This window comes from Peromyscus maniculatus, chromosome 1, assembly GCF_049852395.1.
Source record: "Peromyscus maniculatus bairdii isolate BWxNUB_F1_BW_parent chromosome 1, HU_Pman_BW_mat_3.1, whole genome shotgun sequence".
NCBI classification, from domain to species: Eukaryota; Metazoa; Chordata; class Mammalia; order Rodentia; family Cricetidae; genus Peromyscus; species Peromyscus maniculatus.
This window is the reverse complement of record NC_134852.1, coordinates 52,477,736-52,503,665: the sequence shown is the minus strand read 5'-3', so window position 1 is coordinate 52,503,665 and position 25,930 is coordinate 52,477,736. Positions and strand designations below refer to the sequence as shown.

Here is a 25,930-nt window from a genome sequence, read left to right as displayed (position 1 = left end):
GGTATGGCCTTGGTGGAGGAGGTGTGTTACTGGGGGTAGGCTTTGAGGTTTCAAAAGCCCATACCAGGCCCGGTCAGTCCGTCCGTCTCCCCCACCCCCACACCCCCACACCCCCACACCCCACACCCCACACCCCCACACCCCCACACCCTCACACCCCACACCCCCACACCCCCACATCCCCACTCCCCCACACCCCCACACCCCATGGACCAGGATTTAAAGCCACACCTTCCTGCATGCTACCACGCTCCCCACCATGATGACAATGGACTAAACCTCTGGAACCGTAAGCAAGCCCCCAATTAAAATCTTTCTTTTATAAAGGGTTGCCTTCCTTGGTCATGGTGTCTCTTCACAGCCATAGAACAGTAACTAAGACACTAGGATAATGCTTCTGTAAATATTTGTTCAGCAGTATTGACCAGCTATTAGGCTCCATTACCCAGCAAACAGAGACAACCTTGACTTACAGCCAGCCATTAGGCCCACTTCTGTATCAGAGAAGATTCCACTAACAGGCAGCTCCAGGGGACAACACAGGGCAACAAGCATTGTTAAGTCCTGGGCTGCCATAGGCCCCCACCCCATTCTCAGCTTATGAAAAGCCTAATCCTGCCAGGTGGGCAGGAAGACCCTAGGCAGCAATTGTTTCAAGGGAACAAAACCAGTGTACGTAAAAATCATTCTGGCAGGATCTTTGCTGTGTAAATCCCCATCTGCCCAAGGGGCTAGACTAGCAGTCTCTTGTCTGTTTAACTTCAGGCTAGAACCTGAAAGAGATTTAAAGATGACTGCTTACGTGGAATATGTATGTCTAAGATCTACATAAGGTAGTAAAATTTTCTCTTCATACCTGGTTCATCTTTGGATATCAGCCAGAGCCACATACATACAATCATTAAAGAGCTTTTTTTCTTATTTTTCCTGAGTGTATAGAGTGCATTCTCACTGGGCAGGGGGTACATTTCACTGTTTTACTATAAATTCCCTTCCTCATCCTGCAGCACTGCACCCCAAGACAACCCAAAAGATTAAACGACTGTATCTCCAGAACTAGAAACCTCCTATCACACACACAAAACTTCTTTCAAAATGAGGCCTTTTTTAAAAAAAAAAAGGGTCTTTGAGGGGATTTGTTTCTTCTTTTATTACATTTTTGTTTAAGATACTGTTATGCCTAGATCATTCAGACCCCCAAAGACCACCATGGTCCAAATCCTGTATGTATTTAAGGCTCAAGCTTGGACTCTCCACGTGTCTGATGCAGACGGACTATCATAGAGCCCAGAGCCTGGCGGTGATAGGGTTTTTATCACAGTAGAGGTTGGAGGTGAAGGGATCTCCAGGGTTCAGGACCATGACTGGCTAAGATTTGTCTGTGGGTGTCTGAGTAAAAGGGGAAAAGGTGTGTGCTGGTCTCAGGGACATCTGGCAGTCTTACCTTGTTTTATCTAATGCTTGGAATGTTGGGAATGTTAGGTGCTAATGAAAGGAAAAATCAGTAGCCATCTTGAGAGACGCTTCCCCCTCCCCTCCTCCAAAGGTACTTGCCGAATAGCAGTTTTACAAGTGATCAGAAATTGAACTTATAACGCTGGGACAATAAATCTATGTGTCCTGGACTTGGCAAAACAAGATATGGGGAGTAATGGACTCTGCTGACCAAAAGTTGACCTTAGAGGAGAGTAAAACTGCAACAAAAAATCTGAATGTGTCAACAAAAGCAGGACACAGGGAATAAAAATTTATGTCTCTATAGATACCCTGAATCCTGTTAGCAATTATTAACCTTATGCTTACCTCACCCCTAGCCCCCTCGTCCAATCCCAAGCTGCATGTAAACCTTTCCTATATAAACCCCTTAAAGTGAGTGCTGGGGCCGTCCTCCTCCACCCGCTGTGTCGGATGTTGGATGGCGGACCAAGCTTGTGTTGTTAATAAAAACCTCTGTGTGCTTACATCGGACAATGGCTATGTGGTGGTCTTGCTTGGGGGTCTTGCCACATGGGTACAACAGCAGTTGTGGCATACACCTCTAATTCGAGCACTTGGGATCACACACCTTTAATCCCAGCACTAGGAAGGTTGAGACAGGAAGTGATATGGCTGGCCAGAGAAAGGACTATGAGGCAGAAGGAGATAGGAATTCGCGCTCTGTCAGGCTGATGAGTTGGTGAGGTAAGAGTTGGTGGTTGTGGCTTGCTCTGCTTCTTTGACCTTTCAGCTTTCACCCTGATATCTGGCTCTGGGTTTTTATTATAAGACCATTTAGGATTGGTGTAACAACTAAGTCTCTCTACCTAGCCCTATGTGGCATGGAACTTGGTATGTAGGTTAGGCTGCCCTAGAACTTACAGAGATCTTCCTGGCTCTGCCTCCTGAGTGCTGGTATTAAAAGCATGTGCCACCTGCCTGGCTTCTAGAATTTTTCCATGAAATAACTTCCTGTTCCCTTTCCATTAGTGTCAGTGGGTCTCAACCTTCCTAATGCTGTGACCCTTGAATACAGTTTTTCATGTTTTGGTGACCCACAACCATAAAATTATTTTGTTGCTACTTCATAACTGTAATTTTGCCACTGTTATGAATCATACTATAAATATCTGATTTGCAAACCCAAAGGGGTCAATACTCACAGGTAGAGAACCACTCCTTTAACCCCTGGCAATCACCATTCAACTTTCTGCTTCAAGGAATTTGGTTACTATGGATATGTCACAGAAATGGAGCTACAGATTTGTCTTTTTGTGATTGACTTAATCCATTTAGCATAATGTCAGGGTTCTGTGTGTTTTTGAGACAGCATTTTAGCTCAGGTTAGCTTCAAAGTTTTATTTCTGTCTCAATCTCACTACTGCTGGGATTACAGGTGTGCACCACCATACTTGGATTGGTCCTATTTCAAAACATGTGTGTGTGTGTGTGTGTGTGTGTGTGTGTGTGTGTGTGTGCGTGCGCGCGTGCACGCCTGAGTATATGGGCATCACTTGTGTGCCTTTCTGAGGTGACCAAAAGAGGATTTGATCCTCTGGAACAGGAGTTATAGTCAGTTGTAAGCAACTGTCTGAGTGCTGGAAACCAAACCCAGGTCCTCTCAAGAGCAATTAGTGCTCATAACCACAGAGCCATCTCTGGAAGAGCTCCTGTTCTACTATTTTTAATGAAGTTTTTAGGTTTCAACATGTCTGTGAACAGTAATAACTTTACTTATTCCCTTCCAGTTTGGATTAGGTCCATCTCAATCTCTTTTCAACCTACCCATGGCTAACACACATCTCCAATTAGATAGTCTACAAAATCTTTAGATTCGGAACACTTCCAAGGTATTTTGAAATCTTATTTTATTACCTACTTTCATCCTTTCTCATCCCCTTGTGGTTTTTCTGGATCTTCTTTCTGTGTGCTATAGAGACCCACATATGCATTAGCTTACGACCTGAATGCATATGATGGGCAGCAGTTACGAAGGCTATGAAGCTACAAGTCTTTCTAGTTCTCACTCTGCCATGGATTTTCCTATTCTAGTGGTGGGTAAGTGCACAAAAATATATTCAATAATGAAAAGTATAAAATCCAATGCGAAGCTCCACAGCTTCTGTTCCAAATCACTACTCTGAGTAGAAAATCACTGTAGTCTTTGGATGTGGTTAATTTCTGTATGTGTGCTTTTTTTTTTTTTTTTTAATTTGTACCTTTTTTTTTTGTTTTTTTTTGTTTTTCAAGACAGGGTTTCTCTCTGTAGCTTTGTGCCTTTCCTGGGACTCACTTTGGAGATCAGGCTGGCCTCGAACTCACAGAGATCCATCTGGCTCTGCCTCCCCAGTGCTGGGATTAAAGGCATGCGCCACCACCGCCCGGCTCATTTGTACCATTTTTTAAATAGTAAAAAAATTGTGTATTGTATGCATGTGTGAGTGTGTACATGTGCTTAAGTAGACTTTGTAGAGGTGATCCTCTGCTATCTTTCTGTGGGGATCCAATTCAGATCACCAGGCCTTTATTCAGTGAGCTATCTTATCAGACAAGATTCTGAAAATAGTTTAAGTGTCATATTCTATCGCCTCTTTCAGGGGGGTTTCCATTACTACCCCCTTTCATTTGACCAGTCTTAGTAATTCATAAAGGTACTGCATTGCAGACCTCGGTGTCTAGTATTTTTACTCTCACGCACAGAGGCATTAGGTATTGGGGAAGCACATTCTAGCTCAGCGTGGCTGTGCATAGTTATAATCTCAACTCTAGAGGCTGGGGCTTAAGAATTGTGAATGGAGGCTAGCCTGGTTACTTACTGTGTCTATCTGAAAACAAACAAACAAAAGAACCACTGTGGGACCGGAGAGATGGCTCAGCAGTTAGTTAACAGCACTTGTTGCTCTTGCTGAGGACCTAGATTTGATTCCCAGCATCCACATGGCAGCTTGAAACTGTCCGTAACTCCAGTTCCAGAATCTGGGAATCTGAAGTTCTCTTCTGAGTTTTGACCTGCCCATGGTGCACAGACATACTACAGACAAAACACTCATACATGTGAAATAAATAAACCTTAAAAGTATTTTTTAAATCCATGTGAAACAACTAATAAATCGCCATATTTGCAGGCTACAAAAGCAATACACTAAAATCAGTTGTATTTTGCTATGGTTTGAATGTATCCCACTACAAATGTGTGGTAACTTTAGTTTCCAAAAGCATGTTAAGAATTGGACCATAGCCGGGCGGTGGTGGTGCACGCCTTTAATCCCAGCACTCGGGAGGCAGAGCCAGGTGGATCTCTGTGAGTTAAAGGCCAGCCTGGGCTACCAAGTGAGTTCCAGGAAAGGCGCAAAACTACACAGAGAAACCCTGTCTCGGAAAAAAAAAAAAAAATGAATTGGACCATAGCCAGGCATGGTGATGTATGCCTTTTTTCCCAGCACTCAGGAGGCAAAGACAGGCAGATCTCTGAGCCTGTGGCCAGCCTGGGTAGTCTACATAGGAAGTTCCTGGTCAGTTCCATACTGAGCCTGTCTGCAGAGAGGGGTGGGGCCGACACACCTGGAGAGCCCTGCTTCTCTCCGGAGAGGACAAAGGCCTGCTGATGATAGAGACTTGAGGCTGCAAGCTCCACCCCCTCGTGTGGCGCCATCTTCATCCTCAGCTACAATGCAGAGCCGGACATTCTCCACATCTGGGCAGATGTGGCCCCTCCAGGCCAGGTGAGTAGTCTATACCCACACTGGTTTCTTCATGAGTTCACCCAAGGGTCCTGAATGAATGGGAATGTGGGTTTGACAGCTGGCATGCTGCTCAGTCGGTAGGTACTTAGCTAGCATGCACAAAGCCCTGGGTTCAATTCCCAGCACATCAACTGGGTATACTAGTGCATGCCAGAAATCCCAGAACTTGGGAAGAGACAGAGGATCTGAAGTTCAAGGTCATTCCTTGCTATGTAGCAGGTTCAAGAATAATAGCCTAGGCTACAAAAGGCCCTGTCCCCATACTTTCTCCTAAAAGAGGATGTGGGCCAAACATGGTGGCACACATCTTTAATTCCAGCACTCAGGAGACAGTAGATGAGTCTCTGTGAGCTCAAGGCCACCCTGGCCTATATAACAAGTTCCAGGCCAGCCAAGGATACACAGTGAGACCCTGTCTCAAAACAACCATCATGCTCCTCCACAGCCAGAGGGAGGGAGAGAGGGAGGGAGGGAGGGAGAGAGGGAGGAAGGGAGGGAGGGAGGGGGGAGAGAGATGTGAATGTGACAACTGGGCTGGTAGCTTGAATTGTGCAGGAAGAGCCCACTTATTACTCACGGTTCACAGTAGTTCCAATCTCACTTTCCCATAGAGTGGCCATTAACAACCTTTCTTCTAAGATTTGAGCTCTCAAAAGTTAGGTATTCAACCTTACTGTTTTATTTATTTTTCTTTTTTTTAAATTTGTATTTAAAAGGGTTTTTTTTTTCTTCATTTTACATACCAACCACAGTTCCCCTCCCTCCCCTCCTAACCTTACTGTTTTAGAAACTGGGAAAGGGGATTTCGCATTTTTTCTTCTAGATCAGGTTGTGGTTTCTTTGGATTTTTTTTTTTTCAATCCTAAGGAAAAACACTCATGGAAGTTATTATACAGGGAATGGAATAAAACATGAGGTCAGTTTAGATCAAAGCTAAAGATATGTTAGCCCTTTTCTTGAGTTGCCATACACCAATGACATATGACCAAATGTGAAGTCTAGTATAATGGCTGACATTTGCAATCCAAGTCTGAGGCAGGAGAATTACTATGAATTCTAAGTCAGCCTGTCTATTTAGTTCCAGGACAGCTGCGCTATAAAGACCTTGAGGGAAGAGAGATGGGGAAGGGCATATAAAGGTCAAAATAGGACAAACTGGAGAATGAAAGTTGATATGACATTCCACAAGCTTCCCTTGGTCCTGCTCCAGTTAGTCATGGTTAACTATGACGACACTCCAACTCATCGCCACCTACAGACAGAATCACCAACCTCTTGGCATGGTCTAGAGCACCGAGGAATCCAGACCCAGCAAAAGGACTAAACAACAACAACAAAAACAAATAAACAAACAAACAAAAAACAGATCGGGGCAGAGCTTTTCCAAGTTTTATTAGTATGGGTCTGATCAATGGACAGACACTAAATGGCAACACTTATTTTACTCAATTAACGGCTCCAAAGCCCAAGAATATTGATGGAAAAGTGAAGCTGTAGTTCCTTGGAGACATGAATGTTCTTTTTTTTTTTTTTTTTTTTTTTTTTTTTTTTGGTTTTTTCGAGACAGGGTTTCTCTGTGTAGCTTTGCGCTTTTCCTGGGACTCACTTGGTAGTCCAGGCTGGCCTCGAACTCACAGAGATCCGCCTGGCTCTGCCTCCCGAGTGCTGAGATTAAAGGCGTGCGCCACCAACGCCCGGCTCGCCACCAACGCCCGGCTGAATGTTCTTAATCTTAAGAAGGGGGAAAGTCATATACTGAGGTTACCATGCTGTTTTAAAAGGTGCTGTTAGATTCTTGTGGTGCTTATAAACTTCACCACAGGTATATACGTACATAGGAAAACCTAACAGAGTTAAGTACTATACAGGACGTCAGATATCCACTAGGGGCCTTGGGATGTATCCCACACATATAATGGGGACTGCTAGAATATGTATCTCTTCCATATCTATCTTTTAAAGAAAAACAGCACAGAATATATGTTGCCACAACAAAGAACTATCAATTTGTTATTTTTGAAACCTTTATTTTTAATGAAAAGTAGATATTTAGATAAAAAGCTGGAGTAGCATTTATTTACCCTGCTTTGTCACATTTCATTTCTATGGAACTTCATTCTTCCTATAACAGCAACAATCACTTTTTGGGAACTGAATACATATCCTCCCAATTCTAGTTTTAGAGAAAAGTGTTTACCATAAGCAATGCTTAGTACCAGAGTTGACAAGTTGGTTTTATTTAAATTTACACAGGAATCATCACAATATATCCATCACTTCAATTTTCTTCATGCCAATTTTTTCATTTCCTTTTGCTGTTAACATAGATTTAACCTGTTGTGCTTAGCTGCTAGAGTATTCTACTGTATGACTGTTACATTTTATTCATCTACTTCATAAGCAACAAACACCTGTGCCCATTTTTTTTGCTGCCATAATTCATGCTGCAATTTACAGACTGACTGGTATATAACTCCCTACATAAGCCTATCAGTTTCTTGTGAATAAGTATAAATGCTCAAGAATAACAGCTGAGGATTCTAGAATCTAGAATTTCTGTCCTACTCAAGTCTCAGAACCAATCCTCTTAACAAATTTTTTATACAAAGCCTTGCTTTCTGCAAAGACATTGGAATTCCTATGAAATACTTTAATAAATGAGGACATCAGAGGTCTATTATTTTCCTACACAAAAAGTTAATTATCATGAGATTATTTTTTAAGTCGTCCATGATTTTCCCATTGATCTGCGATACTGCCAGAATCAATTACTAATCCCCCAGGAATTCATTCATGTTTCTAGATTCAATATTCTGTCCTGACCTCAATTTTATACAATTCTACAACAAAGACTTCTGAGTTGGCATGGTGATGTAAATAATTGCAGCATTGGGAGGCTGAGTAAATGGATCACCAGAAACTTGAGGCTAACTTGGGCTACAGAGTGAGTTTAAGGTCTCCCTGGGATATGTACATAGGGAGACCCTGTTCCAACATGCCTTCTTTGGGAAATGATTTTTACAAATTATCCATATAGCAAAGCATATATCAAAAATATTTTTGCCTCTTAATGTCATACATTTATATTGCTCATATTATCTAAATACATTTGATAAGCTTTCTAAGACTATGATAATTGAAATCACTGGACTCTAAGTTCATTGAGAAGGGTCCTAAAATTATAATACTAATAACTTTCATTGTGAGAGTCTATGAAGTATATAATACTGTGATACATCTTATTAAATACTGTATTTAAGTTCTGAGTTACTACAGAAGGATTTCCTAGATGTGTACCTTTAATGTAAGACAAATCTTTTGATATATTATTAATCATAGATTTTCCTCAAGCATTCCTAAATCTAAGGCATTTATAGAATTTTAATGAATATGAATTCTCTGGTGTCTAATGTGATGTGACTTCTGGCTGAAAGCCTTCCCACATTCACTACATTGATAGGGTTTTTCACCAGTATGGATTCTCATGTGTAACGCAAGAGTTGAGAACTGAGAAAAGGCCTTCCCACATTCATTACAACCATAGGGCTTCTCACCAGTATGGCTTCTCATATGCACTGTAAGAGATGAACTTTGACAGAAGGCTTTCCCACAGATTTTACATTCATAGGGTTTATCACCTGTATGAATTCTCACATGTACAATAAGTGATGTAATCCGAGAAAAGGCTTTCCCGCATTTATTACATTCATAGGGTTTTTCACCCGTATGAATATTGTGATGTTTGATGAGGTACTGCTTCTGCCTGAAAATTGTTCCACATTCATTACATTTATAGGGTTTCTCTCCAATATGAATTTTCTCATGCTCAGTGAGATTTGATTTACCACTGAAGGCTTTTCCACATTCCTTACATGTATAAGGCTTCTCTCCAGTATGACTTCTCTGATGTCTAATGAGGCTTGATTTCTGAATGAAGGCTTTCCCACACCCTTTACATTCATAAGGTTTCTCCCCAGTATGGATTCTCTGGTGTATAATAAGGTTTTCTTTCTGGCTAAAAGCCTTACCACACTCATTACATTTAAAAGGTTTCTTCCCACTATGGATGTTCTGATGTTTAATGAGGTATTGCTTCTGGCTGAAGGCTCTTCCACACTGATTACATTCAAATGGTTTCTCTCCAGTATGAATTTTCTCGTGTTCTTTGAGATATGATTTGCCATTAAAAGCTTTGCCACATTCCTTACATGCAAATGGTTTATTCCCTGTATTTCTCTGATTTCTAATGAGGGTTGTCATCTGAACAGAAGCTTTCTCACAGTCATAGGGTTTCTCTTCAGTATGTTGTTTCTGATGAGAAAGGAAGTTTCCTCTCTGGCTGAAGGCTTTTCCACATTTACTACATTTGAATGATTTCCTCTGTGAATGACTTCTCAAATGTAGAGTAAGTGAAGAGACTCGAGAAAACACTTTGCCACATTCTGTACATTCATGTGATTTCTCTCCACTATGCATTTTCTTATGTTCTACAAAGTTTTGTTTTAGGCTAAAGGTTTTTCTACATTCATTACATTCATAAAGTTTCTCTCTGGGATCAAGTTCATCATGTAGAAGATCTGACTCAGGATGAAGACTTTCCAACATTCTGTTATGTACAAGAGTTTTCTCCTAGCATCTACTGAGATAGGATGAAAGCTTTTCCACATTCACTTAATACATACAATTTCTTTTCAATATTAATTCACAAGTATCTAATGAAGCTGAATATATAATGAGAGATTTTTTTTTTATGTGAGTATCCTCAGATGTGGTTACAAGAAGGGACTGAAATACAGCACAGCTTTATATTAATGGTTCTTTCTTGCAGTTTCTCTCATTTTCACAAGTAAGTTATGAATGTGGGTAAATTACAGTTCAAATTTTCTTCAACTGAGTCCCATATACAATGTCTGTGCCCAGAAGGAGTCCTTTGCCTCCTAGGTTTTCCAATTTGTTTTAGACTATTTCCATAGAGAAAGATGAGACTTAACTCATGAGTCTTTCATCCTGTGTCCTCTTTGTGTATAAACTCCAGAGGCTGCTTCTAAAAGAGAACAATAAAAAGTTACTAAAAGAATTAACAAGGATAAAAATGTTGGTGTTTAGAAATGTAGTAAGTATCCAATAAATCACCTTCTCATTAACATGCTTAACAACCTACGAATTCTCCCACTTTTACTAATAAAACTTCAGAAATGTGCAATTAAAAAAAGACTATTTGGGGTTGGGGATTTAGCTCAGTGGTAGAGCACTTGCCTAGCAAGCACAAGGCCCTCGGTTCAGTCCTCAGCTCCAGGGAAAAAAAGACTATTTAACTCACACATGGTAGGTCACATTTATAATCCCAGAACTTGGGATACTGAGGCAGAGGACTGTTATGAGTTTAAGGCCAACATGGATAAGTGAATTCCAGGGCAGCCTGGCTACAGATGAGACTCTGCCTTAAAAACAAGTCCAACTGCCAGGCAGTGATGGCACATGCCATTAATCCCAGCACTTGGGAGGCAGAGGCAGGCAGATCTCTAAATTTGAGGCCAGCCTGGTCTAGATACTGAGTTCTAGTATGAGGTAGTGCTACACAGAGTAACCTTGTCTCATAAAAAAAGAAAAAGAAAAAAGACAAACTGTGGTGATATTTTATCTGTGTCCCCCAATAAAATTTATCTGAGGCCCAGAGGAAAAAGCCAGCCACTATATTAGACATAGAAGTCAGGCAATGGTAGCACATGCCTTTAATCACTTGGAAGGCAGGGATCTGTCTGGATCTCTGTGAGTTCAAGGCCACACTGGGAACAGAGCCAAGCATGATGGCACAGGCCTTAAATTCCAACACTAGTTATCTATGGAGGTATGGAGGTCTATACAGACAGACAGGAAGTGACAGAGGTGGGCAGGAAGAGGAAGTGCTGTAGCTGGACAGGATAGCAGATGAGATAACAGAACAGAAATGCATATAGGTGTGGGTATACAGGAAGTAGCTTTCTGGAAGCTGAGGTATCAGTGAAGTGAGGTTAGCTTGTGGCTTTTCCTATTCTTCTGATCTCTCAGGTTTTCACCTCTATATCTGGCTCAATGTTTTTTATTTCAATAGGACCATTTAGTAATTTGTCACCAATTGGCACTCCAAAAATTGTGGCAAGAATTCACTAGAAAGCCACTTGTGGCCTTACAGCACCCCCCCCCCCCAATCCCAGCTCAAGCCCAAGCTGCACGGCTCAGGCCAGAACTGCATGCAACTGGATTTCCACTCCACGTGAGCCAGTCTCTTCGGCTTTTTTTCTCCTGGTAGGTGGTGGGCTCTCTCTGGATCCCCATCTCGGACTGCTACCACACTAGGTAGCTGCTTTGATATTCCCTTGGACTTCTACTGTTCTACACAGTTGACAAACTTGATAAGTCAATTAAGATATCTGAAAGGGAGAAATTAGTTAAAAGGTAATTTTTTTTCCCACAATAAGAAATGAGAAATATTGGCCAGGTGGTGGTGACGCACGCCTTTAATCTCAGCACTTGGGAGGCAGAGCCAGGCGGATCTCTGTGAGTTCAAGGCCAGCCTGGGATACAGAGTGAGTTCCAGGACAGGCACCAAAACTACACAGAGAAATCTTGTCTCAGAAAAAAAAAAAAGAAATATTTTTACAATGCAAGGAATTTGGTCTCTGTTTGATAACACATTAGGCAGTCCGAAAATGGAACAATTAAATGAGAGGATAATTAATGTTGATGGGTTGTACATAACATCAATTATGAATATTATTTGTTTGATTATTTTTACTTTAACATTAAAAAGGTTGGTCAATTTGAGTGCCAAGATAAAAGCTTTAGAAAAATCTGTTAAAATGAATTATAGAGAAATTCAGACCTAGACAGTAGAATTTAAAAATGAACCTATTCCAGGATTGAATTATACAGTGATAGAGAAACAGCCTCAGGTTACCAGACAGCAAACATTAATCTACCCGGTAACTTTACAGAAACTGTCAAATGCTCAAGGGTGTGTAGATCTAACTGGACTCCAGTGGAAATGTTAGATTTGAGATTTTAAGAAGCTATATTATCATATGGCATGCATTATCCATTTGTAAAGCAGATGTTAAACTCATGGTCAACTTGTAATAAAATTATCAGTTAGGACTGGAAAGAATTAGTTAACAGTGGTGATAGAAGCCGGTCCACAGTTACAGTGGAGAACATGGTGCAAAGAGGAGGCTAAAACTATAGAACAAAGATGTAGGACTAGAGGTGTGGAAATTTCCCAGGATCAGCTTCTTGAAGAAGGTGATTACACTGATATACAAAGACAATGTCTAAATGATAACCAAACCCTAATTCTATGCTGCATGGCAGCCATGAATGCATGGGACAGAATTGAGGAAGCAGGGAAGAAAACTGTATCATTTACAAAAGTTATACAGGATCCCAAAGAATCCTTCATGGATGTCTTACAAAGGCTGTCTTCAGCAGTAAATAGAATGATATTAAATTCAGAAACTAGACAGATAACAATTGAATCTTTGGCTTTTGAGAACACCAATGCAGCATGCAAGAAGGTAATCAAGTTGTTAAAGTCCAGATCAGGACCCTTGGAGGACTGATCAGGGACACAATTAATATTGGTTCTCATGACAATGATAATATGTGAATAGGAGGGGTGATATCAGGAGCTTTGAAGAAAAATAATAATGTCAGATACTTTAATTGCGGTAAACAAGGTCACCTAAAAAGGTAATTGCAAAGAGGGCATTCCTAGAAACAATGCTTCTTCAAGGTACAATGGCAACAAAATGCCCCTCCCTTCTGGAGTATGCAGAAGGTGTGGTAAGGGTAAACATTGGACCAATGAATGTAGATCAACAAGGGACAAACAAGGTAATCCTTTGCCTCTGTCCTCAGGGAACTCCCAGAGGGGCCTCACACAGGTCCCCACAGCAAATTCAGTTCAGTCCTTTCCTGCCATCATAGAAGAAACCCCTTCTGAGAGCAAATAAATAACCAAATGCCTACTGGAATAAACCAGGCAGCTCACGTGATAGAACAGCTGTAGCAGAGAGAACAGGAAATTCAGGAGAAATCATAAAGCGATTTTTTTGGACAAACTTCTATAAATGAACAAAGACCAATTAAAAATATGAATAAATGACATTCTCTTGGAAGGTCTTGTAGACATAGGTGCAGACTTCACAATAATTGCACCAGAATTTTGGCATCCAAACTGCCTCTTCAAGAGGTAAATATGAGCCGGGCGTTGGTGGCGCACGCCTTTAATCCCAGCACTCGGGAGGCAGAGCCAGGCGGATCTCTGTGAGTTCGAGGCCAGCCTGGGCTACCAAGTGAGCTCCAGGAACGGCACAAAGCTACACAGAGAAACCCTGTCTCGAAAAACCAAAAAAAAAAAAAAGAGGTAAATATTCAGCTGTTAGGGACTGGAACATTAACTCAAGTGAAACAGTGCAAGATGGCTCGAATACATAGAGCCAGAAGGACAGAGAGGAAAATTAAAGCCATATGTGGCTAATATAGCTATGAATTTATGGGGCCATGATCTATTACAAAAATGGAATACCTAGATTAACATTCCTCCAACCTCAAGAAACAAACGATAAGCTAACACGTTTCTGAGAGAAATATTAGGAGGTATTATTATAAAGAACGGTCACCAGCCATTCAGATTGTACAAGAGCAGGGCACAACAACTGCTGATCTTTCAAAGACACCAGCAGCTCTGCCTTTAAAATGGCTAACAGACAAGCCTGTATGGGTCCAGCAATGGCCTTTAACAACAGAGAAACTCCAGGCTTTAGAAGAGCTGGTACAAGAGCAGTTAAATGCTCAGCATACTGAAAAATCAACCAATCCTTGGAATTCTCCTGTATTTATTATTAAAAAGAAATCTAGTAAATGGAGAATGGTAACAGACCTAAGAGCAATTGACAAGGTAATTCAGCCAATGGGCTCTCTACAATCTGAAATTCCTTTGCCTACTTTGTTACCAAAAGGATGGCCTCTTATAGTTACTGATTTAAAAGACTGTTTCTTCTCAATACCCTTACAAGAAAAAAAAAAAAGAGAAATATTTGCCTTCACAGTGCCTACTTATAATAATTCTCAGCCAGTTAAGAAATATCAATGGAGGGTTCTCCTACCCCTGTGTTAAATAGTCCAACCCTGTTGCAATATTTTATACAACAGCCATTGGAAGTGATATGTAAACGATTTCCTAAATCTATAATTTATCATTATGTGGATGATATTTTACTAGCTGACTCAAATGCAGATACTTTAGAAAGAATGTTTGAAGAAGTAAAGAAAATTTGGCCTTGTTGGGATTACAAATTACTCCTGAAAAAATACAAAGAGGAGATTCTATTAATTATTAGGATATAAAACAGGTTTACCAAAAAAATTAGACCCCAAAGAGTGATAATTAGGAGAGATTGATTATGGACCCTTTATTTTATTTTTTTTTTTTTTGGTTTTTTGAGACAGGGTTTCTCTGTGTAGCTTTGCACCTTTCCTGGAACTCACTTGGTAGACCAGGCTGGCCTCGAACTCACAGAGATCCACCTGGCTCTGCCTCCCGAGTGCTGGGATTAAAGGCGTGCGCCACCACCGCCCGGCTGATTATGGACTCTTAATGACTTTCAAGATTATTCAGAGACATTTCCCATCTATGAACTGTTGTTGGGGTAAAAAATGATGAACTGAATAATCTTTTCAAAACCTTAGAAGGTGACAAGGACTTAAATAGTCCAAGAGAATTATGAGCTGAAGTTGAGAGAGAATTGGCCTTGGTGGAAAAGAAAGTACAGGTGGGACATGTGGATCATATGGATCCAAAGCTGGACTACATTTTGGTTATTTTACCCTCTAGGTATTCTCCTATAGGAATTTTAATACAGAGGGAAGATATACTGGAATAAATATTTCTACCAAATAAACACAGTAAAAAAATTAAAAACTTATGTGAAAAAGATCTCTGACTTGATTTTAAGAGGAAAATTAAGACTTCATCAATTAGCAGGAATAGGCCCAGCAGAAATTGTAGTACCTTTAACTAAGGATGACATTGACAAATTATGGGCAGAAAGTGAACCTTGGCAAAGAGCTTGCAGTAATTTTTTTGGGAAAGATTAACAGCAAATATCCCAAAAGTGATAGAATTCAACTTATAGAGATGATTGGATTCTGCCTTGGATTGTTTGGGAAACACCCATATCTGGAGCATAGTATACATTTTATACTGATGCAAACAAACATGGAAAGGCAGGTTACAAATCAGAAAATTTAAGTAAAGTGGTTCAAAGTCCTTATAACTCGGTTCAAAAATCATAATTGTATGCTATTCTGATGGTATTGATGGATTTTTCAAAACCTCTCAACATAGTTACTGACTCTCAGTATGCTGAAAGAGAGGTATTACATACTGAGACTGCAGAATTTATCCCTGATGAGTGGGAATTAACTTCACCATTTATTCAGTTACAAGATACAATCAGGAATAGGAAGCATCCCTTATATATAACTCACATCTGATCCCATATGGGTCTGCTAGGCCCTTGAGCAAAAGGTAATGATGAGATCGATAAACTATTGATAAGAAATGTGCTGGAGGCCTCAGAATTTCACAAAAAAAAAATCATGTCAATAGTAAGGGTTTAAAAAAAGATTTTCCTATAACATGACAACAAGCCAAGGAAATTGTAAGGAAATGTCCTACTTGTTCTTTTTACAATCAGACTCCACTACCAGGAGGATGTAACCCAAAGGGTACTCAGAGGAATGAAATCTGGCAAATGCATGTTTCACTTTGCAGAATTTGGAAAATTAAATATGTGCACCACACAATTGATACTTATTCAGGATTGCAATGGGCAACTGCTTTGAGTTCTGAAAAGGCTGATTCTGTAATAATGTGTTTGCTAGAAGTTATGGCCATCATGGATATACCTGCACAAATTAAAACTGACAATTGCTGTGGGATGTTCTCTATGCTGTGAATGTGTTGCTCTGATTGGTTAATAAATAAAGTGCTGACTGGCCAGTAGTCAGGCAGGAAGTATAGGTGGGACAAGCAGTAAAGAGAATTCTGGGAACAGGAAGGCTGAGTCAGGAGTCACCATCCAAACACAGAGGAAGCGAGATGTAAAGTACCAGTAAGCCACAAGCCATGTGGCAACTTATAGATTAATAGAAATGGGCTAATTTAAGATGTAAGAGCTAGTCAGTGGTTAGCCTGAGCTAATGGCTGAACAATTTTAATTAATATGAGCTTCTGAGTGATTATTTTATAAATGGGCTGTGGAACTGCGGGGGCCCAAGCAGGACTAGAGAAAACTCCAGCTACAGACAATGCTTCAGCATATGTCTCTGGTAAAAAGAAACAGTTTTTTGCGTATTACAATATAAAGCATATTATAGGTACATCACATAATCCTATAGGCCAAGAAGTTATAGAAAGATCAAACAGAGCTCTAAAGGATATGCTAAATAAACAGAAAGGGGTAACAAAACCCCCCATTAATAGGTTGAATAATGGTATATTAACTTTGAATTTTCTCAATGCTAATGAGAAAGGAATAACAGCTGCGGAGAGATACTGGATAGTAGAAAAACTACAGAATTAAATCAGCCTATATACTTTAAAGATGTACTGGACTCAGAATGGAAACCAGGATATGTGTTACATTGAGGACGAGGTTTTGTTTTTGTTTCTACAGGAGAAGAAAAGCTACAGATACCATAAAAATTAATAAAGGTTCGATTTGAACAAGAGAGGCCTCTTAATTAGAAGAGGTGATAGTTCATCAACCAGCATGACCATTCAATTTAAGTTAAATTATACCACTAACAAATGCTTTTCATTTAATCAGTATAACTTGCCAGAAGGGAACCTCCCCAAAGTTAAGTTTTTATCTTTCAGGAGAATGAAGGCTAAGGAATCTGAAGAACACTGGACAAATGAGACATCTGAAGAAAAAAGACAAATCATGTAGAATAAATGTCCCAAGAAAAAGAGTAAATTGGCCTATTGGTATAATACATATAAATTTTCATAAGTCTTCCTAAATGTTTGTTTCTGCCCTTCTCTACAGACACATAACACAAATGGTTTTTATGTAGTCCCAGTTCAATTAAAAATTAAAGCAGCTTTGAAGTTGGAGAATGGCTCTCTCCTTCCGTAAACTCTAGCATGCTTGTTAAAAGAAAATGCAAAATCTATGAATCATGTCAGGAGAGCCATCTGATATGGGACAGAAGAAAACCAAAACTAAGGGACTATTCTATTGCCACTAATCTCAATTCTTTGGTTCTATTTTGATTCTTTATACTTTTAAGGTATGAATTTTATATCAAAATTTATAAGATTTATATATATATAGATCTGTTTAAGCTTTTGTTATGATATTCATAGTCATATAGAATACTAATTCTAGAAAAAACGCGTCATTTAGCTGCCTATACATTTTTTTTTTAATGTATGGGCTTTCTTCCTGGACTCTTGGGCATCTCTTCTATTCTTTTTTTTTTAAGATTTATTTACTTTGTATACAGTGTTCTGCCTGCAGGTATGTCTACAGGCCAGAAGAGGGCACCAGATCACATTACAGATGGTTGTGAGCCACCATGTGGTTGCTGGGAATTGAACTCAGGACCTTTGGAAGAACAGCCAGTGCTCTTAACCTCTGAGCCATCTCTCCAGCCCTACACATGTTTTTGTGTTGGAGTCTCTATTAGTTTTCTGCAGGGAATCATAACCACACCTAACAGTGAATTTGAAGTCTCCAAAAAGATGATGGGGCCCTACAATGATGATTCCACATGGACAATACTATCACTAAGCTGACAAACATCACCCAAAGATCAGTTTGGACTACAAACTGTTCAGGACAATTTCAAGATGACTAGCTGAGATGATCCAGCCTCACAGACTATTCAAGCCAGGACTTGAGATAAGCCCTGAACTTTTGCATTATGCAGAGACTGGACAACAAATGATACAGCTACCTCTCCCAGGACTTGACAATTAACCCAAAGTTTTCCTTTTCAGAATCCCCTAAAATGCCTTTGCCCACAAATAGCAGGAAGTAATTTTAAGAACATGATGCCCACATTCCCAAGATGTGGGGTGGGTGGTTTTTGGTCTTTCAATGGGTTTTGGATACTTGTCATTGTTTAGGATGGTTGGTTAGAAGTTGTTACTGTTAATGGTCAGGAAAAGGGCTAAACAAAGGAGATTAGATTTAAGGTTCTTGTTTGAAAAAAAGAAAGAAGAGGATATAGATAAGAGGTAGATTATTGCCGGGCGGTGGTGGCGCACGCCTTTAATCCCAGCACTCGGGAGGCAGAGCCAGGTGGATCTCTGTGAGTTCGAGGCCAGCCTGGACTACCAAGTGAGTCCCAGGAAAGGCGCAAAGCTACACAGAGAAACCCTGTCTCGAAAAACCAAAAAAAAAAAAAAAAAAAAAAAGAGGTAGATTATTGAATCTACTCCAAAAAAAAAAAAGATATAGAAATGATAGAATAAAGGGTACATTATTGAATCTACTCTGAAAAGAAAAGAGAGGATATAGACATGATATAGATAAAAAGGTAGATTATTTAATCTACTTTTAAAAGGCAACTTCTAGTTTTAAATATTTTATATTGGATTGGATTTTGTATACTGTATACAAATTATGTATATTGATAGCAATTTGAGATTGATTTTGTTAGAATATATTGTACATGTATTTCTAATCTTTAAAATATTGTATCTATACAGTTCATTTAACAATGTAATGCAATTTGCTAATCTTTGAAAGTTATTATTACCAACTACTAGGATATAAAAAAATGGAAGTTAGTAGTTAGTCATTACAATTGAATTTGTTGTCATATTAGGTATATTTTCAAGGTCAAGCAGAGATATATTTTAGATAGGTCATCTCAAACCCTTCAGAGATCTACAGAATATGGCATTTAATAACATACATTTTTTTTTAAATGACTCTGAGACATGTCTGCTCCTGGCAGAGCTGACCCTATGGACAGGGTATGGGTGAACTGCCCCAAGAACATAAGCACGGGAGATCTGGCCCCAACCCTTATTTGCCATATGGTGGAGTGGGTAGGAGAGCTGGCCCTGAGGTCGTAAGAGTGGGAGAGCCGGCCCTGAGGTCGTAAGAGTGGGAGAGCCGGCCCTGCCACTGACGAGCTGCAGCGCTCGGGAGAGCGGCTCTGTGCCTGGGCAACACAGCAGAGCTGGTCCTGATGGTGTGGGCGTGGGTGGGGGAGAATCGGCCCTGCCCTTTGCTCATTGCTGCAAGGGGTGAACTAGCTGGGACAATGCTGGAGAGCTCACCCTCGGTGAGGACAGGGGAGAGCTGGTGAGCTGACCAACCCTGCCAGGCCCAGAACCAGGGTTATGAGTTGGCTCACTCCAACATCCACCCCATCTATGATCTGCTGCAGTACTTGGGTCAGTCCTGCAGACCCAAGCTGCAAGATCTCCACAACACAGGGCAACAGCAGGCTAACCAAGAGGAGTCCCAGTGAGGGCCCAGCATTGATAGTGTAGCAGAAACCAGAGTCCTCGAACCAGACCAATGACTCTTTGCAACGAACACTTGCAAGTAAAGATGTATAGATAAAAGGGTTTACTGCATGAGTGTGTCACACTATAGCTTCCATGATGAGGTTTTTTCCTTTTTTACTCTTAAATTTTATTCTATTGGGGGGTGGGCTGCAAGGGCAGAGGCCAGATATGAAGGGACAGGGAAATAAACGGGATTGAGATGCATGATGTGAAAGATACAAAGAATTAATAAAAAAGAAAATTAAAAAAAAAAAACTTAGAAAAAGCCCCCTTAAAAATGGACCTCTGTCCGGGGCAGGGGCCTTTAATCCCAGCACTCGGGAGGCAGAGGCAGGCAGATCTCTATGAGTTTGAGGCCAGTCTGGGCTACACAGAGTGAGTTCCAGGAAAGATGCCAAAGCTACACAGAGAAACCCTGTCTCCAAAAAAAACCCCCCAAACCTCTGTTGTGATCTGTTTCTGATAAAAACACAGCAGTAGATGGGAGTATTCATGGGTTAAAAAGAAGTTAAATCCCACAATCCTAGGCATGTCGATATCAGAGGGATAATAAAAAAAACAAGCTGGGGCTGGAGAGATGGTCGGGAAGGCACTAGGTCCTGAATCTGCACCCCCAGCACATCAAAAGTCGCACATGCTGGCACACATCTGCAGCTGGAAGGGAGAGCAGAGGCGAGTGGATCCCTGAAGCTCACTGACCAGCCATCCAGCTGAGTCAGCGGGCTCCAAGCTCCGTGAGAGACCCTGACTCACACAATAAGGTAGAGAGGAAGAAGGGTTAGGGATTTAGTTCAGTGGTAGAGCACTTGCCTAGCAAACACAAGGCCCTGGGTTTGATCCTCAGCTCCAAAAAAAAGAATAAAAGGTAGAGAGGAAGACATCTGACATCTACCTAAGACGTAGATGCCTCCATATACATACACACGCACACCAAACCTGCATGAACATGTACACACACACACACACACACACACACACACACACACACAACGAGCTGTGTCTTGTTATTTTGAACAACTTTTGCTTTCTTAATTTATCAGAATCGTTGACCCCGGCACTTTTTCACCTTATTGAAAAGCGTGTTAAAGGCTGGAGAAACGGCTGAACAGGTAAGAGCACGCACTGCTCTTCCAGAGGGCTGGCCTTTGGTGGCCAGCTGCCACCCGAGGCTGCTCACAACTGCTTGTAATGCCAGTTCCAGGTGACCTGATGCCCTGCTCTAGCTTCCACTGGCATTCACACCCATGCCCACAAACCCACAGGCACATACATACACGTGAATAACTCTTTAAAAATAAAATCTTTAATAAATAAAAAAAAAACACATTTTAAAAATAAGTATGACAGCTGGTAGTGCACACCTTTAACCCTAGCACTCTGGAGGTAGAGGCAGGAGGATCTCTGTGAGTTCGAGGCCAGCCTGGGCTACAGAGTGTGTTCCAGGACAGCCAGGGCTGTTACACAGAGAAACTCTGTCTCAAAAAACCATGTGGGCGGGCAGGGTGGGGGTGCGGTTGGGGGAGTATGACAAGCCAGGGTGTGGTGGTGCACGCCTGTAATCCCAGCATGTGGAAGACAGAAGCCAGCAGTTCTCTGAGTTCCAGGCCAGCCTGGTTTACAGAGCTAGTTCCAGGATAGTAAGTCTACACAAAAAAAACCAGAGCTACACAGAGAAACCCTGTCTCAAAATAAGTAAATAAGTAATTATGACATGCACTGCATGGTGGCCCATACCTTTCATCCCAGCACTCAGGAAACAGAGGTCAACCTAGTCAACAAAGTGAATTCCAGGACAGACAGGGCTATGCAGAAAGACCCTGTTTAAAAAAAAAAAAAAAAAAAAAAAAAGACAAAATACTTTTTAAAAGAGCCTAGTTCTTTGAAAAATTTCAGTACTAAATAGCTTCTTGACCTCTCTGCCAAAGGTGGGACAATTAACTACCTTCCTAATTCTACCCCATCTGTATTAATGGAAAGTACCTTCTAAGAGCTATTCCGTAAATTCAAGGGCTACTCAAAAATAGCTCAACCAAAGTTTCTCCAAGAACTAAGTTAATGCCTACTGGTGTGAAGGCACCCAATAACAAGTTTTTGGAAATCTTCGTTACAAAATAAAGATTTTTCAAAGGAACGTTAGTTTCGTTTTCTACTGACTTGCTTTAATAATAATAATAAAATCACTCTTAAAACTACTCACTCAATATTTATCCTGTTCCCTTTCCTGATTACCAGAAAAACGCGTTATTTATTTTCAAAATGCGACAAGTATTAGAGAACTGTTCGTTTAGTCTCGCAAACTTGAAACCAGTTTCTTGCTAACTGGAAACCAACCAAAACACACCCTCCCACGTAAGCTCACCCCACCCGCCAACCCACCCGGGGTTCTGCCTCTCCCAGCCCCCATCCTCACAAGTTCTCAGCTCCGCTGTCACAGTAGACGATTCTCACCCCTTCGGGCATCCTCGCCCGTGCAGGAGCAGCAAACCCTTCCCTACAGCTCCTTTGGCTCGCTTGGGCCCAGGAAAACCCCGGTCCTACAGACCCCCAAATCAAACTCACCCGCAGACAAAGGCGACGATGGAGAGCCACGGAGCCTGCGCCTGCGCACTCCTGCTAGCACGCCCAGAGGTCTCTGCCCACCGGGGCTCTGAACTAGCGAATCTTTTTCCATTCGACTCTTTTTTTTTTTTTTTTGACTGTGGACTACATTTCCCAGAAGTCTTGGTGGTTCTAGTCAATCCCGAAGTTTTTCCAGATGGTCTCTCTGGTGGTGGCCGAGGAGTAAGAGGCCGGGACTCAGATACCACTGCTTTCACCCTATTACTAAAAAGGACGGTAGTGTGCCAAGGTGTATAATAAGCGCAGTTCAAATGTACTGAAGAGGCTTTACGGGCCTCCAGGGCGAGATTCCGAGTAACGCGTTAACACTCGGGTTGGGGGGGGGGGGGAATCTTGGTGATGTGGTGCAGTGAAGAACTACATTTCCCAGAAGACACCGTGCGTTCCCATCGCCTCTGGCTTGTACCAGACACTGGTGTTAAGTCTAGACTGCTCACTACAGTTTCACAAACTGACTCCAGGCGGGAATTGAGACTGCAAATTGGATTCAGGCGAAACAGGCAGGAGAATGAGCTGTTGTGAAATTGTGATTTTTGTAACCGTATGTCCTATGGTTGTGAATGGGGATTGTGACTGAGTGTAACAATGTAGAAAGCAGTATGCGGGTGTGCTGTGGAATCCTGTTGGGTGTTTGTTAATGTATAACCTTAGCATTGGTCTCAAAACCAGCATAAACGGCTAACTGAGGTACCTGTTACCATGTCAAAGCTGATGATGTCCACTAGTCTTTCGGCATCCCCAGGATCTGGTGTTAAACAGCTCTGAGGGGAGAGGTATCCTGACAGTCCCCAGCCAAGGAATACCACAAAATCACACCATACAACAAACCTCACTTGAGATTTACTGGGAAAACACAAAAGAGTGGCTACCTCTGCCCCGGGGAGAAACAGCAAAGAACTGGGCAGAAGACGGGCTTTATAGAGGGTTTCGTGAAGTGGGTGGGCAGAGCGTTCCAGGGTGGCCTGGGATTGTGAGCTTTTTGGCCTAATCTTGGGGCAAACTCGGGGACTGGTGGGATTCTGTTTCTTGCTCTGAGATCAAGTCAGGGTCAAAGTATTCTTTCCTTGGCTGTGGTCTCCGAGTCAAGTCAGGGTCAGGGTGTTTTTCCCTGGCTCTTCTGCCCTACGTTTACTCTGGACTCCTCCAGATGTCTCTGCCTGTGCTCTCCCTTATATCTATAATTAAAAACCTCAGCCTTTTAGGAGCAGTTATGTCCTTTTATTTATTTATTTATTTTTTTATTTTTTTATTTTTTTTTTTTTCATTCATCTGGGCAAAAACCATGCCAGTGACATAAATGAGCTCCCTTCCAAGGGATTTGACTCTCCTAAGGTATGTAGGGAACTTGCTGGCCAGGCCAGACCATAGGTTTAATCAGAGTCTTTGGTCTCAAAAGCAAACTTTTTGTCTCTGTCTCCCTCTCCGTGTGTGTGTGTGTGTGTGTGTGTGTGTGTGTGTGTGTGTGTGTGTGTGTTACACCCTAGTGCATGCCACCTTGCTTTTCAAGTTATATATATGAGTGTTTACATTTGTGTAGTATATACACTATATCTGGTGCCCATAGATGCCAGAAGAGGGTATCAGGTCTCTTGAAACTAGAGTTGTGAGCTGCTGTGTGGGTACTCGGAACTGAACCCAGGTTCACTGCAAGAGCAGCCAGTGTTCTTAACCACTAAGCCATTTCTGGGACAGGCTCTCTTACCTGAAGAGCACCAATTAGGCAAGACTAGCTGGCCAGTGAGCTCCAGGGACCTTCCTTCCTGTCTCCATCTCTTCAGTGTGCTGCTCGATGTGTTCAGGTGTGTGTGTGTGTGTGTGTGTGTGTGTGTGTGTGTGTGTGTGTGTGAATGCTGGGCATCTGAAGTATGCTTCCACGGTAACACTTTGCCACCTGAGCTATTCCAGCCCTCTTCTCCAGTTTTTTTGAAATGAGCTCATGTAGCCAAACCTTGCCTCAAACTCCCATGTAACATTGAACTGCTGATCCTCCTGCCTCCACCTTATAAGTTTTGGGATTATAGCTGTATTTTACTTTTAAATTTTCACTAGCATTAATCTTGGTGTAGATCTCTTTGAATTCCTCTCATTATACTTATTGGATATATTTGCCCATCAAATTTGGGGAGTTTTTAGGCATTGTTTCTTCAAGTATGCCTCTTTTATCCAGGATCCCAATGTTTATATTGTCTCACTTTTGTGTGTGTCACAGGTTACGTCACCAATTTAGGGACTCAAACACAGCCAGAGACCATCCATACATCTCTAACATACATATCTTAATATGTGATTCACCATTAAACAGAAAGCCAGTTGTTTTATTGAGAATACTTAATACGATGGGCCAGAACAGCAATAAATGGGTTAAATCCAGAGATTTAGAGAGAGAAAGCTATGTAAAATTCAGAAAGGAGCCGGGCGGTGGTGGTGCACGCCTTTAGTCCCAGCACTCGGGAGGCAGAGGCAGGTGTATCTTTGTGAGTACGAGGCCAGCCTGGTCTATAGAGCGAGATCCAGGAAAGGCACAAAACTACACAGAGAAACCCTCTCAAAAAAACAAAACAAAACGAAAAAACAATTCAGAAAGGAATAAAAACAGACATAAAGTAGAAACAAATGGTGATTTTTTAAAAATTTTTTAGCATCAAACTAATAGAAACAAGAACAATACTAAACACAAACAGCAACAAATACATTTATCATTCTAGAATAACACTCTGAGATATTATTTACTTATAACAGAGTTCAAAAGAAGATGTTAATGTAATGTGACTGAAATGCAGATGGAATTACAAATAATGAAAACAGTAAGAATACATACTATTCGCTAATTTGTTACTTATTTATTTAATAATAACTTCAAAAATTAAGCACCAAATTGGTCTTACTGTTGCATTGGTTACTACAGTAAGGTTCATGCAGTATGGCCACGCCCAAGATGTTCCAGATGTTCATTCCTGCAGCTTCAGCACCAAGAAGGGACTTTGAGATTTTCAGGGACCATAGCAAGCTGCCCAACTGATTCCACACTAAGGGCCTGATGAGTCAGAAAGCAGTGTTCCGGAAGGCTGGGCTGGTGGAAGCGGTGTTTAATAAGAACAGAAAGCACGTCCAAGTTGAGTGTGTGAGCACCTGCTTGACATGAATGGGTGGGATCTGGGAGGCAAAGCTGAGATCTTGATAGTCAGGCAGTCCTTACATCCAACAGGATATGCCCAAGATGACTGTGAGCGTGGCTGACCATTACCACAAGCACTTCATGGGAAACTCAGAGAAAGCCCAGACCAGAATCTTCCACTGAGTTCTGTGAGGCCACCACTCAGCAGCCTCTATAGAGATCCACATCAAGGTGACCATCAGGGTTTTCCAGGCCTGGTCCTAGATGTTAACTGAGATTGTTCTTGAGACAGGGACCCAGAGTGTGGTGATATTTTATTTGTGCTTTGATAAATAAAGCTTGCCTGGAGATGAGGGGGGGGGGCAACCATTTTAAGTAAACAAAGTCAGGCAGCACAAGCCC

At 41.4% G+C, this 25,930-nt stretch overlaps 1 protein-coding gene across 4 annotated transcripts; it reads right to left on the bottom strand.

The window, feature by feature from the left end:
- Positions 1-6,735: 6,735 nt before the first annotated feature.
- Znf260 (zinc finger protein 260) lies at positions 6,736-22,672 on the bottom strand. Of its 4 annotated transcripts, none has more exons than XR_013043983.1 (3): positions 22,243-22,346; positions 21,529-21,611; positions 6,736-10,263 (listed from the first exon to the last, which is right to left on the bottom strand). XR_013043983.1 is itself a non-coding variant. In XM_042268572.2 (3 exons), the coding sequence occupies exon 3, from the start codon at positions 9,822-9,824 to the stop codon at positions 8,601-8,603; it is 1,224 nt and encodes a 407-aa protein (XP_042124506.1). In that variant the 5' UTR covers positions 9,825-10,263; positions 21,529-21,611; positions 22,354-22,672; the 3' UTR covers positions 7,233-8,600. The 4 variants fall into 4 exon arrangements, 3 of the variants coding, with proteins under 3 accessions (XP_042124506.1, XP_076405646.1, XP_006982079.1); XM_042268572.2 differs by lacking the exon at positions 22,243-22,346 and adding an exon at positions 22,354-22,672 and having other exon boundaries at positions 7,233-10,263; XM_076549531.1 differs by having other exon boundaries at positions 7,233-10,263; positions 22,205-22,248.
- Between the last annotated feature and the right edge of the window lie 3,258 nt (positions 22,673-25,930).

Excerpts from the sequence above, each read along its gene's own strand:
- Znf260 (XM_042268572.2), bottom strand. The coding sequence starts at position 9,824 with ATGTTGGAAAGTCTTCATCCTGAGTCAGATCTTCTACATGATGAACTT.